The following is a 14,133-nucleotide window of genomic DNA, read 5'->3' as shown; positions in this document are numbered from 1 at the left end:
CTCTTTCTCACAGTATCTATGTGAGCCTGTCTATTAAAAATAAAATCTTTGGAGACTTTGGAGACTGGAGCAATCCTGGCGCTGACATATTATGTGGTGTAGTTAGATCTTGTTTGTCTTCGAAATCAATGGGACGCCTGAGGATGTTTGCTTTTACTTCATCGACAGTACCACAAATACAAGTACAGATGGAGTCTCTCCACTCTTTGCAAAATTTTCTGAAATGGCCTGAGTGAACTCGAACCAAGAGGAGGACTTTGTATAAGGTGCTGCGTTAAGTCTGTAGACTAGTAAGCAATGCATTAGCTTGTCCGTTAGCATACAGCGCTAGATGTTATGTGACCCTCTATATTCTAAAACGAAATTGTAATATTTGTTTATTCAATTATCTCTTAGCATGAATACAAATAACATTTCCGCATTGCACAGTAGGTTCATCCATATACATCAACATTTGCGCAACGCTGGCAGGGGTGGAGCAACGGGAGAGACAAGAGGTCGGAGAACGCTCTATATTCTCCATAATGTCAAATTTTAAACAAAATCCCATGAACGTAATGGTGAATATTATTATAAAACGAAGGTTTGAGACCATGAACAAACGTTTCTTCTCTTTCTTTTAAGGATCTCCAATGAGCACTCGCCAAAGCTTCAGATCCGGAGCCACAGCTACTTGAGAGCAGTGAGCGAAGTGTCCATCAACAGGAGTCTGGACACGCTGGACCCAGCTGCACTGCTCGCTTCTCCTAAATTCCGATCGCGAAACGAGAGCTACATGAGAGCCATGAGCACACTCAGCCAGGTAAGTGGCATGCTCAAGAAGAGTGGAGTTCAGATATAGTTTTGCTCCAGTGCTGCTCTGAATGAGGCTTAGCAGTGTCTATGGAGCATGTGGAGTTTGAGTGATGTCTGTGTCCAATCTGAAGTTGTAACTTTGCCTCTCATCAGAGAGGACATCAAAAGCACTGAACGAGACGTGGTGTGAGCGAGAACTAATAGCAGCAAGGGATCTTTAAAGACAATAATAGAACCCTGAGAACATCGAAATATAAGGAACATACAACCTCACTCACACATTATAGGTGTTTTTGATTTATTTCTAAGAAGAGTACATCCTTTGGAGACTCAGATATTCTGGTTTAGTTATCCTTGTAGTAATTTACATTCCCAGCTGCTCCACATGGAGACACTGCTTATTAAATCATTTACCTTAAAAATATGCATTAAAAAGAGACACTTGGAAAAGCTTACCAACTCACTGGTGAAACAATCAGAGTTCCAGGGTGAGATCAGCACACATACGCAGAAAGGCGTGGGTGCTTGGGTGCTTGCGATGTTGGATGACATACTTTACGGGATACTACCCTTTTCTGCCGCTGAGAGTATTTAATGAATCAATTTATATTAAGATGGAGCTGTTGCCCAGAAGGGATACATATTGACACAGCTCAGTGAATGATTAAATGAAATAATATGGATACCAAGACGCAGATGCAAAATTGTGCTAAAGCAACACTGGAATTGAAACTGAAATACGCCCTTCTTCATTGCATAAACATATTTAATTTGTGGTAAGCCCAATAGGTTAGGGTAGATATTCCTTTTTACTCACTTTGTCTGAGTTGTCAACAGCTCTTCATAGGCCACGTTTCATGATGTTTATCCTGGATGGAAGTTTTTAGGTGTTAAACTCAGGGAAATTGAGGCATTCTAATAAACGCTTGTGAAGCTCCTGAACTCACTCCTAAACAAGAGTATTAAGTTGGGGATGGGAAAAAAGCCAACATATAGCTAATGGATCACTAACAATGTCTTCTTTCATGATTCTCCATCTACCAGACCATCCCTTGCTGGATCCTTGCTCCAGATGTCACACATGGCTTTCTCTCGCTGAACACATCTTGTATTATACATCTGAATGGGATTGGCACAGCTAACAGGCTGCAAAAGGGGATGCCCTTTAATGAATTGCTTCTCATTGCTTGCTACTTAAATCTCTTGACCTTAATATACGTAAATAGCTCGAAAAACACTCCACCAGTTACCAGGCCTTGTAAGTGAGAGCTGGTGGTAAACAGCATGGCAGAAGCAGAAGACACAGTAATGATATTTGAGGCATCTGGACAATTTTAGCCAAATAGGGGGGAATTTATGGAAGGACATAAAACATGTCAATGAACCTACAAAGGGTATGTTGCAAATACAAAATAACAGTTTTCCTGAATGCCTACTGGGGATACCCAGATACAGTTTTTGGGGGACAAGCTGAGGGCCTGTTAAAAGGTTATCAGTGGAGTCGAGGCTTTACTGTTTTTATGTATTATTTGCAATATGCAAATAATTTTTTGGTTTGAAAACTAAACAAGTTAAGCTCTGCTGTAAAATTCGGAGAAAGGACAGAGCCAGGCTATGCTAGTAAACATCCTCTAGAGAGACTAGACCAGATAGGGAGCTGACACCCAAAGATCACTAGGCCTTCACTCAGTGAGAAGGACATGAGAACAAAAACTTGTGAAATATCATGAAGTCACGGGATCACGTGAACTACATAGCATGGTTTCATCTGAGGGAAGCTTAATAGATGCTTGAAACCTGGACATGAGTTTCAGGACATCAAAGAAGATCACCAAGTGAGTTCCACCTGAATTTTATCATAGCCTTTGACAAGGTTTGAACTATGCTATGTGGCTCCGTAATGGTGTTTAAATGGTGATGTGACTTAAGACTGGACTAGGCGAATTAAGATAATGGGTGCTCATGTGTAGAGCTCAATATCAGGAAAGGACAGGCTGGTGAGTGGTGCAAATTACGTCATTCAATATAGTATTTGGAACAACACTGCAGTGCCTGTAAAGGAAGATACATTGTTCTTAAGAAGACTGTCCATTAAAAATATTTGTATTGCACAGGCCTACCCATGGGGGCAACACAGGGCTTTCCCCGAACTCAGAAATTATGATCAAACATTCTCTGAGAACTTGGGCATCACTAGGTAGTCCTGAATATGAGAGTTTTTGAGTCTTGAGGAAAAGACAGCAGGTTTGTATTGAGTGGTAGATGCTCAGGTAGGCAGTTCCAAAGATTTGTGTCTTGATAGGAGTTTTGGTGGAGTATTTTTGACTTTTTTGATTATTCCATTTCAAGGAGTGAGCCTAATTTATTTATACTTTGTCTCAGTCCTGGTTATCTCAGTGGCAACATGGGGTGGACTGGTGTGCCTATCAAGACAAGTCGGTGTATGAGGTCAGAGGTTGCCCCCGTAAATATGAAAAGATATAGAGCAAGTGGTGGGGGAGTTGGGAGGGGACCCATTATAATAAGACTGACACTGCACTGGTTATCTGGCTGCAATGTGGGATTCTTTGGGTGCTGTACTACATGCTTTATTAAATGCAGGTGACAGTAATTGTGACATACTACTTGAGCTGAATGTGGTCTTTTGTATTGTGCTGAAATCAATAAAATTGTTTATCCCTCCCCCCCCCCCCCACAAAAAAAAAAGTAATTCCTCCTGTGATGCACAGGTTGTTTTTCAGATTTATGGTTAGACCATAGCCTTAGAGCTTGGTGGGCAAGGCACGCTTTTGATGTGGATTCTGGATACCGTGGGCAGCCAGCGAAAATCCCTCAGAAAGGGAGTCATGTGATCTATTTCCTTGTGCCTTTTACGAGGTGTACTCCTGTATGGAGGTTGGCTTACTAATGTAGCTAGGGCAGATTGGGACTGCCTCTCCATCATGTTCGGACTCTACGATGTGCAATGGAGTTGATAACCAGAAAGAGGGTGGGAAACGGACCACTATTAAAGCATTTAAAGAGTATTGTTTGGTTCATTTATTATGCTTGATTCATTAAAACCATTGCATATACAAAAGAATAAAATATCTTACATTTTTTGATAAAATCATTATAAAAATTCCCAACTTTTTATCAGCAACGATAATTAGAATGATTTGTAAAATTTTACATGTGTTAAAGAAAGTGCACAAATTATTAAAACATTCTGCACATTAGTTGTATTGACTGTCAGTATTGTTTCGACTGTGTCCGTTCTTGGAATGATTATGTCAGTTCTTGCAGTAAGTAGTCGTTGGGCCACTCGGTCCGGTGTTTCAGTCTTTTTGCAGTTATGTCAAGGAATTTAATTAGCCGGCAATTTAGCTGGACCAGCTCAGGGTTGAAACACAACATTACCGCTTGTCTGCACGATCTGACTCCATACTGTTTGAACGCTGGCTTAAGCAGGGTGATCCTTATATCTTTTAACTTATTACAGGTGCATATGACGTGAATTGCATCTTCGACACCGCTGCTGCATAAACGACAAGGCTGCACTCCTCCCTTTCTCTTCCAAGGTGGCATAAATTGATTGAAGGGGCCAACCCCCAGCCGGAGTTTTAGGAATTTTTCCTTGATATTAATTTTTATTCCCATTTTCAGGTAGAGCTGGGGTATTAGCATTTTGTATGTGTTTAGGACCATCCAGACGTGCGATCGTTTGGCTAATGTTTTTTTATCCTCTATTGCGTATAATAAGCGGGTTACCTTTGTTACGGTTTTTTGAAATGTGAAATGATTCGCCGGGACGTCCCACAAGTCTGTTAGACCTAGATGTATTATGGATTCCTGAAGGTATAGGTTTGCTGGTGATTTTCCTGGGTGGGAGAGTTCCATCCAAAGTTGGTCATTCAGGATTCCTTTTTCATCGCCTTTGATTTTATGCCAACAATTCACGTATGCTCCCATGCGTTCCAATGACTGTTTTTGTAGCCCAAATTCCAATCGTATTTGGGCCGGGGAGACCATTCTGGGGAGTTGAAAGATCGCTCGGTATGAATTGGATATTATGTTGTCAAGGGTTGTTGCGTCTTTTCCCTTCAATGCTTCGCTCCCGTAAGTTATTGTTAGCTGGAGTTTAGCTTGCAGAACCCTTAGCAAAGGGTCAAACGTCAAATCCGGTAAAAGTTTCTTTAGGGGCTTTATGGCTAGGTAGGTCATTACCTCCTTTCTCCGCAAGGATTCTATTTGCGGTTTTGATGAATTGTTTTGATCCAGTATTACTCCTAAATATTTATAGCTTACTGCTTGTTCCAAACGATGTCCATAGAGAAACCAATTAAGATGTTTCTTCTTGCGGTAATTAACTGCCATAATTTTTGTTTTGTTGAAGTTTATTTTTAGTGCGTTTCCTTGCGAAAATGTATAAGTCACATTCAGTAAATGCTGCAGTCCTACTTATCAGGACTAGGTCGTCCGCGTATAGCAGGTTTGACAGAGTGGAATTCCCTAGTTTTGGTGCGTGGGCTACGCAGCTGTTCAACTCCCCCGGAAGGTCCGCTAAGAAGAGATTGAATAGCAGGGGGGCTAAAACGCACCCTTGTTTAAGCCCTTTTGTAGTAACAATTTTTTTTATATATGTTGATCTTCACCGAGCTTTATCCTGACCCATGTATTGGTATGGAGGTTCCTTAGTTGGTGTAAAAGAGTTGAAGGGATCCCCCAGCCATCCAGTTTATGCCAAAGTTTTGTTTGGTCTACGTGGTCGAATGCTGCAACAAAATCTATGAAACAAAGAAGAAGTGGGTATTTTCCCTGTTTTGCTGCATCCATGAGCAGGGTCGGGGCCATTATGTTGGTTATTGTACCTTGCCCTTTCCGGAATCCTGTTTGTGTTGACGGTATTATGTGATTCTCTTCGGCCCAATTGGCTAGATCGTTTAGGAGGAGCCCTGCAAAGTATTTGGCCTCAATGTCAATCAGGGTTATCAGGCGGTAGTTTTTCGGCACAGACCTTGCTCCTTGTTTATAAATTGGGCTTATGATTGAGCCTCTCCATGACTCAGGAATTATAGAGTTTCTAGCTGCATACTTAAAGACGGGCTCAAGTGCATTGCTCCAGTAGTCCGGGTCATTTTTGAACAACATTGGTGGAATGCCATTGGGGCCGGGGGCTCCAGCCAATCGGCCCCTTGCTATTTGTTTCTTTATCTGTCGGGCTGGTTGGGTGGTGTGCCCCTCCACTTGTCTCCATTTGAAGAGTAGTCAGGCAGATGCCAAGCAAAATTCAAGAGTCAAATGGAAAGTCTTGCATTCACCAGAATTGTTAAACCCTGGGAATGGGCGAAAAAGATGCACCTTCTCAAGAGAGGAGTAACAAGGAGAAATATCTGTTTCTTCTCGTTTCTTCCTTTTTCTATATGCGCTGGATTGTGCAGCACATATAGAAAGAGGATTATGTTTCAGGGGATTGTTTTAGTGCCGGAAGGTGCCCCTTCTTGCACAAAAACAATCCTGCATGCAATGTAGGCACCCTTGCACCATGGTGCAAAGGTGCCTGCATTGACGCTAGGCTGCCAAAAGGGTGCCAGTGCAGGGGAAAAGGCAGGAATGCACCACATTAACTTAAATATGGTGCATTCCTGCCCTTACCCTGTCACGCAGCACAGCAAGGTGACTTGCTGCGCTGCACGACAATTTCGTAAATATTCTCCCACGTCTAGAAATCACAATCATACTTTAATCCTTAACCACACATTATTCCTTAAGCACACTCCTGCTAAACTACATCATTTTGTATCTAGAAAGATTGCAACAAATTACATCACCATATCAAACCACTCCACAGACACACACCACATGCCCACATAACCACACAACAACACACCACAACGGATCTCTCATCTCCCTTTCTCTCCTTGCAACCCATTCAGTGTATTTGCAAACCTCACTGCCTGGAACTCTTTGTCCCATTCAATACAGCTGGCTCCCACAACTCATCCTTGTTACACAGCACCAGACAGAATCACACCACAACAAACAGCAATACGTCTCAGCACTCCATCCATTTAACCTCAAGACCTAACCATACTGCATCGTAGTTTTCCCATGTAACTCTACTGCATCTTATAACACTCGCCACCAGTAAACACCAGACCTCTTATATAAATATAACCAAAACATGCTGTATGGAACCACACCATCGGTGGGGCATAAGACAACAACCTTACTGGAACAAAACTCAAAACCCCAGTGAACATAAGTTTGGCTAGGGTGGTTTTTGGGCTAGGGAGTCACATGTCCTTGTGAGTCACTTAGGCTGGTCAGCCACTTGCGTGGAAGGGTGACATGCAAACAACATAAACGTGAGTAGGAGAGATACAAGAGAAAATTCACTAAAATTGGGGAGAGTCTGGGCTAGGGAGTATCCGAAACAGGTATGGTTCTGGCCATAGGGCGAAGATGGGCCAGGACAGCTCCAGACTTGGAGTTTTTCCTGCTCGAACCTCAACAGAGTGATAACCGGGGGGAAAGCCACATCACCACATGTAGCACATCATAAGTAGAGAGAAGCCATTTCACTGGCTCTACAGGGACTTTTACGATAAGCTGTAGAGTCGTGCCAAACCACTGGGTCCCACGGCAGGCCTTTGTAACTCAAATAGCAATACGAAATATGTTGAGTAAGTTGCAGTCATAAGTGACAAGTCTGTTTTACAAAAGTTCCAATGACGGATGCATCGAAAAAGTTACAATATTGCAAGGGTGATGCAATTCTGTTCCCTTAAGACTTTTTCTTAGTAGTAGAGCAGACCGGTTCCATAATTGTGATCAAAGTGTCTATTCTTTTCCTGCAGATGAGCGAGATGGAACTCAACGGTCAGTTTGAGTCTGTCTGCGAGTCCGTGTTCAGTGAACTGGAGTCGCAGGCTGTGGAGGCCTTGGATTTGCCAATGCCGGGCTGTTTTCGCATGAGGAGCCACAGCTATGTGAGGGCCATCGAAAAGGGCTGCTCTCAAGATGACGAATGTGTGTCGCTGAGGTCTTCGTCACCACCACGCACAACGACCACAGTGAGGACCATCCAGAGCAGCACTGGTAAGTAGAGAAGAATGTGTGGTCTGACATAGGGGTGGGGGGCATGTGCATTGTCTGCGATGTCGCGATGAGGTGCACTGTTGCTAGGAGTGTAAATTATGTTTGGACCATAAGTTCCATCCAGATGGCTCCAGGGGAAGTAATAGTTGCGTAATACCGAAGCTCAAAGGAAGTACGCAGGGTTGGGTAGGAAAGAAATCAGGGCTGTCCAGGAGCAATGTCGCTTGTTCAGTTACATAACAGAGTGACTTCCATAAACTTTGTAATTTGTACTTCACTGAATCTTGTTACACAGTATGGGCTCAGTTCATGGAAAAAGTTGGAAAATACAAGTAGAAATCTCCACCTGAACGTATGTTTTCTATTTATTTTAATTCACAAACATTCCAAGGAGTGCAAATTGATCAGCTGCACCATGTACAGGTTTCTAGTTGTCTTCATGGTTTGGTCATTTGACTTTACCTCCGGAATCGTATTACCACTGAGTGGAGTTCTGCGGAGTTCTCCATAGTGGACAGCTCCCTGTGCACATGTAGGGGGTTTTCTAAAAAAATTCGAAGTGGGGAAACTATGTTTCCTCTTTGAGAAGGCTCTTCCCCTACACCCGAAGCATATCGGGGTAAGTTCCATTCCCCTCCACAGCCTGGAAAATGGTTTGTTACAGCCCTGTGCTGGAGTACATTTCTGACCCCTTCCATGGTGTAAAAGATAGATCAGAATTTGTTTGTGGGCATTCCCAAACTTCCAAAACTAACCTCTCCATGGAACTCTCAAACGCCTACCCATTGAATGCGATTTGCAGACGGGGAAATCTCCGCTCTCGCGAATGGGTTTACACCTACCAGGAATTCCTTAGTAAATTCTTGGCAAGCATAAAAAAAAGTAAATTTGGCTGTAAACATAATTTACCTTTGTGAATAGGCCTCTATGTGAATAGCATAAAATTAGCAACAGTACACTCACTTGTGCAATGGTGATGAGGTCTAACCTTACAAACTGCTTGGTCCTTGCCTTCCCCACAAAGGCAACAGACTCCACTTCTTGGGGTAGGATATAGCAAATTTAAACAAAGTGGTATAACAACCACTGCAACAGTTAACGTTGCGCAATACACAATATAGCAAAATACATGGCAATCCTGAACATAAAATTGCATGTATCCTATTTACATCCTCCATAGTACAGAAAGACCAGATAACAAAGTTATACATCAAACATCCATGACATCTCCAGACAGCACATAGCACATTGGTTCCTTCTGGGGTAATATGTAACTCTTGGTCACACCCCAAATAATCTCTGGGGGACCCGAGGTAGAGCAAGAAGTGTAGGGCCGTTAGAAGGACTGCCCTAACTCCACCCAACCTCACCCCTGAAAGGCATCTCCTGATGGAGATGGCCAACTAGGCAATCTAGTGCCCTCAACAATCAGTGCCTTTATTCGGGCACAATGGACTCTAATGTAGCCATGTTGGGGTGGATGGGTGGCAAAATTCCCTTGGAGACATCTGTGTTGCAGCACATCAGGGGAGAAAGAGGGGGCTACCAAGTGACAGACCACTTTCAAATCTCCTTGCCCCTACCCCCTTCCCTGTGTTGCATACCCCATGATTGCTTCTGGTCATGACCCACTTCCTCCAGCCCCCACCCCTCCACAGTGGAATGACTAATGACGCCCACCCACAAAATGTGATGGGCTCTTTGCCAAGAACACAAGTAATGTTATTTTATGTTATGCTTTGTGTTTTTGTAAAACTCACTTTGAATGTGCTTGCAGTTGGATTTTTATGATTCTGTCTTAGGCAATTTTTGTGATTAGCCCCTAAAGAGTATATATGGAAGCACCTTTTAATTGCTTATTTGCACTAGGACCTATAATGTCTACAATTTTTGCACTTTGGCATTTCTTGAATGCGCTTGTAACTGGATTTTTATGATTCTGTCTTAGGCTAATTTTATGAATAGCACCTAAAGAGTATATGGAAGCACCTTTTAATTGCTTATTTGCACTACGACTTATAATGTCTACAAATTTTGCACTTTGACATTTCGATAGCTATTGCACCATGTCATATAATGTTTATAGTTTTTATTGCACATCCCTGGGAATCCAATTATCAGATGTTGTTTGACTTACGAATTTTTAACAATTTTGATAAAATAAGTGCAATTACGGTATTAATGTTCTAGTGTGACATGTAACTATAGAAATAACCATTCTTTTATGTGTACACAGTCGTATATCAATTGGTGAATAATTAAACTGTTTTTATCTCATGATTTTATTGTTTTTAATTGCAATGATTTTTGGAAATTGAGCAATAAAGAATTTCTTACTTTCTAAAGCTCACTCTCACCTGTGAGGGAATCCTGGTGCTTAGCAGGTGTGGGTGTGCCTAGTGCTTCCTATAGTAGATTGAGTAATTGATAAGCCAGGACTTCAGCTTCTTATGGAATTCAATAAGAGATGAGGCTCTGATGTGTCGTATGGAGCATTCAGGTAGGTGGGGCCTAAGTTGTATAGTGCCTTGAATGTGTGTGTGAGAAGTTCGAAACAAGTGAGCTTGTGTATCTGGAGCCAGTGAGGCTCCTTGAGGTGTGATGTGATGTGAGTTCTGTGTGGGAGGTTGAGGAAGAGTCTGGCTGCCGAGTTCTGGATGGCTTGTAGCGTTGTAGTTAGTTACCTGATGATCACGGCGTAGAGGGTATTCCCATAGTCTAACTTGCTGGTGACTAGGGCGTGAGTGACAGTTTTTCTAGCTTGGGAGCAATTTGAAGGTCTTCTTCAGCATCTTCAGGGTCTGGCAGCAGGATGCAGTGACGGCATTGACTTGTGCAGTCATGTCCATTGTTGCTGTTGAGGAGTATTCTAAGGTACCTGGTGTGGGTGCTGGGTGTGAGGGTGGGTCGAAATTCACCATTGGTGAGGTGTTCTTGACAAAGATCACTATTTATGTTCTGTTAGTGTTGAGCTTGAGACAGATGGCTTTCATCCAATAAGCAACTTTTGTAAAGCAGGGGGTAAACTTGTTTTTTGTTTCAGCGGTCTTCTCCGAGAGGGAGAGTACGATTTGCATGTCAGCGCCATAGGAGAGGATGTGGATGTCATGTGCACGAAGGACGTTGGCCAGAGGGATCATATATGTGTTGAAAAGGGTGAGGCTGAGTGATGAACCTTGAGGCACTCCGCAGATGGGTTTTTGGGCTTCTGAGGAATTAAGTGCCAGTCTGACAGCTTGAGTTCTAGCTGTTAGGAAGAAGCAGATCAAACATAGAGCGGGTCCTTGCATGCCAATCTCGTGCGGGCACCTGAAGAGGATGGGGTGTGAGACTGTGTCAAAAGCAGGTGAAAAGATAATGCTGCCAGTCAGAGACCACCATTAATAGATCGATGTAAGTATATCACTAGCATTTGTTTGAAAGCAGACGTTTTAGGAAAGAATGTATTAATAAATAGGGTGCAGTATCCGAGTCACGTCGCCACAGCACCACATTTTCATGAGCCACACATGAAACACGCTTGAAGATGAAGAAAAATGTGTGTACTTTGTTTGCCTGGGGAGCCTTCTCTGAATGTGCCTTCATGTATCCATATGTTTGCTTAAAACACTGGCAACTTGAGTCCTTAATTGCATGGAACGAAGCCAAATTGGCTCCCATATGCCATCTGCCATTTTTGCAGTGGCAGTTCTTTTTGGTCATTATCTTGAGCTCAGAATTGCTTGTCGGACACTGAGTGATATATCTATCCCAGAACTTAGATTTCCCTCAGTCAGCCATTTCCACTCTCTAAATGGATATTATTCTCACAGTTTTGTGGTGAAAAACATGTATACCTTGATTCACTTCCATGCAGTTATTTTTCTTCATTTACCTCAGACTATATTTCCATATGTTACCTTTCTTCAAGTTATGTGCACAGTTTATCAATGAACTCCAGTCATGCAGTTAAGGGACAGCTGTGTGATTTGAGGATGTATGGGTTTTGAATTGTAGGAGTATTGAATAGGGCCATGCTTCCTTTTAATGTATATATATTCAGTAAATGATTTATTATACTTCTTAATAGGACATCTCGTGCCAGATTGACCAGTTTTTCAGGCAGCGCAGTGCAGCAGCTGCAAATGCTGCGCTGCGTGAGAAGAGGAGAGCAGGAGAGTGCCATGTTTAAAGAAATATGGCACTCTCCTCCCCTCTCCCTAACGCTGGCGCAGAAATGTGGAACAACATGCAACACGGACACATCTTTGCACCATAGTGCAAGGATGCCCCTGTGAGTCTAGCATACATTTTGTACTCGAAGGATACCCTTCCAGTACAAAATACTATTCTTAGACTAACTTTAAATATGTTCCCACTTTGTATGCGTGCTGTACAGTGCATCACACATGCAAAGTCGGAAAATAAAGGAGAATTAAACTAATTCTCCTTCATGGAGCCTATCTGAAATGGGCGCTATTTTCTGAAACTGAAGCTTATCTACTAAATAGAGTTTAGCACCAGAAACCTTGGGTGGTTGCATGGGAATGCTCATGCACCATCCACGGTTTGCCCCCTTGACGCGAAGTAATGCAAAGCAGCCCTATAAGCTGCTTTTCATTACTTTCAAGTGATTTTCCAGAATAAAGCAGGTTCTATGCTGAAAAGTAAATAGGTAACAAAAGATTCAGTGTTGTTTTGCGTCACTTTTGTGATGCAAACACGGCATTAAATCTTAGTAAATAAACCCCCTTATGTCTCCTCATGTGGGGCAGGACTTGGAGTAAAAATAAAACAAGTATTACAAATTAAATAGAATTTTAAAAAAAACAAATGATGAACTCTCCAGGCTGAAATTCAGTTTAACCACAGTTAATTGTTAATACATTTTTGGCTTTGATGACTAGTGTAGCTGTGCCGGAACTCAAGGACCAAGGAGACCCAGCAGATGGCAAAAAGACTTTAAAGCCCTCACAGGAGACGATGCATATCAGATGCTTCCTTGTGCTGACACTACTAGCTGCAGGGAGCCTGCCTTCTGCAGGTGCAATTGGACCCAGACTAGTGGTGAGGGTGCAAACAGAGGGATAGTCTTCTGAAAGTTGGCATATCATTTTGTATCGTAACAGAAATAGTTAAGGCACACGGAGGAATGCGTTGAGGCAATACCATCCTCCTTATCCACACTCACCTTTACACAGGCAATAAGATACCACTCTCACTGCAATTGGATAGGAAGACAAAGTGATTGATGAGGAAAAGCTTTGGGAAACTAGGAGGATGATCGCATCTGCACGGTGGGATGGCACATTGCAGGGTAGATTTTAATTCCAGCTGTCCCTTCAGCTAAAACTCAAAGTTGTCCCACTCACGAACTCCGGTGCACAAATAGAAACTAGCCACGGCAAAGATGTTCACACCAGCACCACACAGCAAGAGGCTGCCACAAGAATGGGGCCTTGAGGACTTTCAGGGTTGGGTCATGGCAGCCCTTCCTGGTGTGAAAGCAGCTCCCCATTCTGCAGGCCACCAAGAAAAATCCAGAATAGCAGAACAATTTTTCCAGCCCTGATGACCTTCCATCCTTTAATACTTAAACCTCTCATGTACACAAAAATGTGTGCACAGTTCATGGATCTGTGGGGCATATCAGCAAGGGGAGGCGATAGAATTATCGCCGCTTTTGCGGCCGTTTTCGGCCGAAAAGCGGCGATAATTTTATCGCCTAATTAGCAAGCTCTCGCTAACGCGTGAAAACTTGCGTTAGCCTGGGAATTCCTAACGCCCAGCTTTGCATCTCTAATGAGATGCAAAGTGGCGTTCCTGACCTGACATGACAGGAGAAATGTCGCTAAGCGACATTTCTCCTATCATCAAGCCCCACGCTATGAAGCATAGCGGCAAGAAAAGTAGCGATAACCTCTGTTATCGCTACTTTCCTTACGCCTGCTTCAGGACTGACTTAGCCATGATATCCTATGGAAGGTGGATATCATAGCTAAGTTTGTGAGTCCCTATCATCAAGCTAACGCCACATTGAGTGAGATTATCGCTGGGTTTCCAGTGATAATCTCACGTTAGGCAGTTAGCGTGAGGATTTTTATCGCTTTTGAGATAAGCGTTGCTAATAGCACGCTATCTCAGCGATAAAAATCCACGCTAGCCGGCGATAATTATCCTAGCGCTAAGTGCACTTAGCGATAATTATCGCCGGTTGTTGCTGATATGCCCCTGTGTTTTTTAAACCAGAGTCACATTGTCTGCTGTTAAGGACCCCTG

At 42.9% G+C, this 14,133-nt stretch overlaps 1 protein-coding gene across 2 annotated transcripts in view; it reads left to right on the top strand.

Moving 5' to 3' along the window:
* DLGAP1 (DLG associated protein 1) overlaps positions 1 to 14,133 on the top strand; it is a 1,292,753-nt gene that overhangs the window by 952,850 nt on the left and 325,770 nt on the right. For both annotated transcript variants that reach the window (XM_085605839.1, XM_085605838.1), the window contains exons 8-9: positions 625 to 802; positions 7,635 to 7,875. In XM_085605839.1, the coding sequence (XP_085461965.1) occupies positions 625 to 802; positions 7,635 to 7,875 (419 nt within the window). The remainder of the gene's footprint in view (positions 1 to 624; positions 803 to 7,634; positions 7,876 to 14,133) is intronic.

This window comes from Triturus cristatus, chromosome 5_1 (assembly GCF_964204655.1).
Source record: "Triturus cristatus chromosome 5_1, aTriCri1.1, whole genome shotgun sequence".
NCBI lineage: Eukaryota > Metazoa > Chordata > Amphibia > Caudata > Salamandridae > Triturus > Triturus cristatus.
Note: the sequence above shows the minus strand (reverse complement) of the source record. Positions and strands in the feature narration are given on the sequence as shown.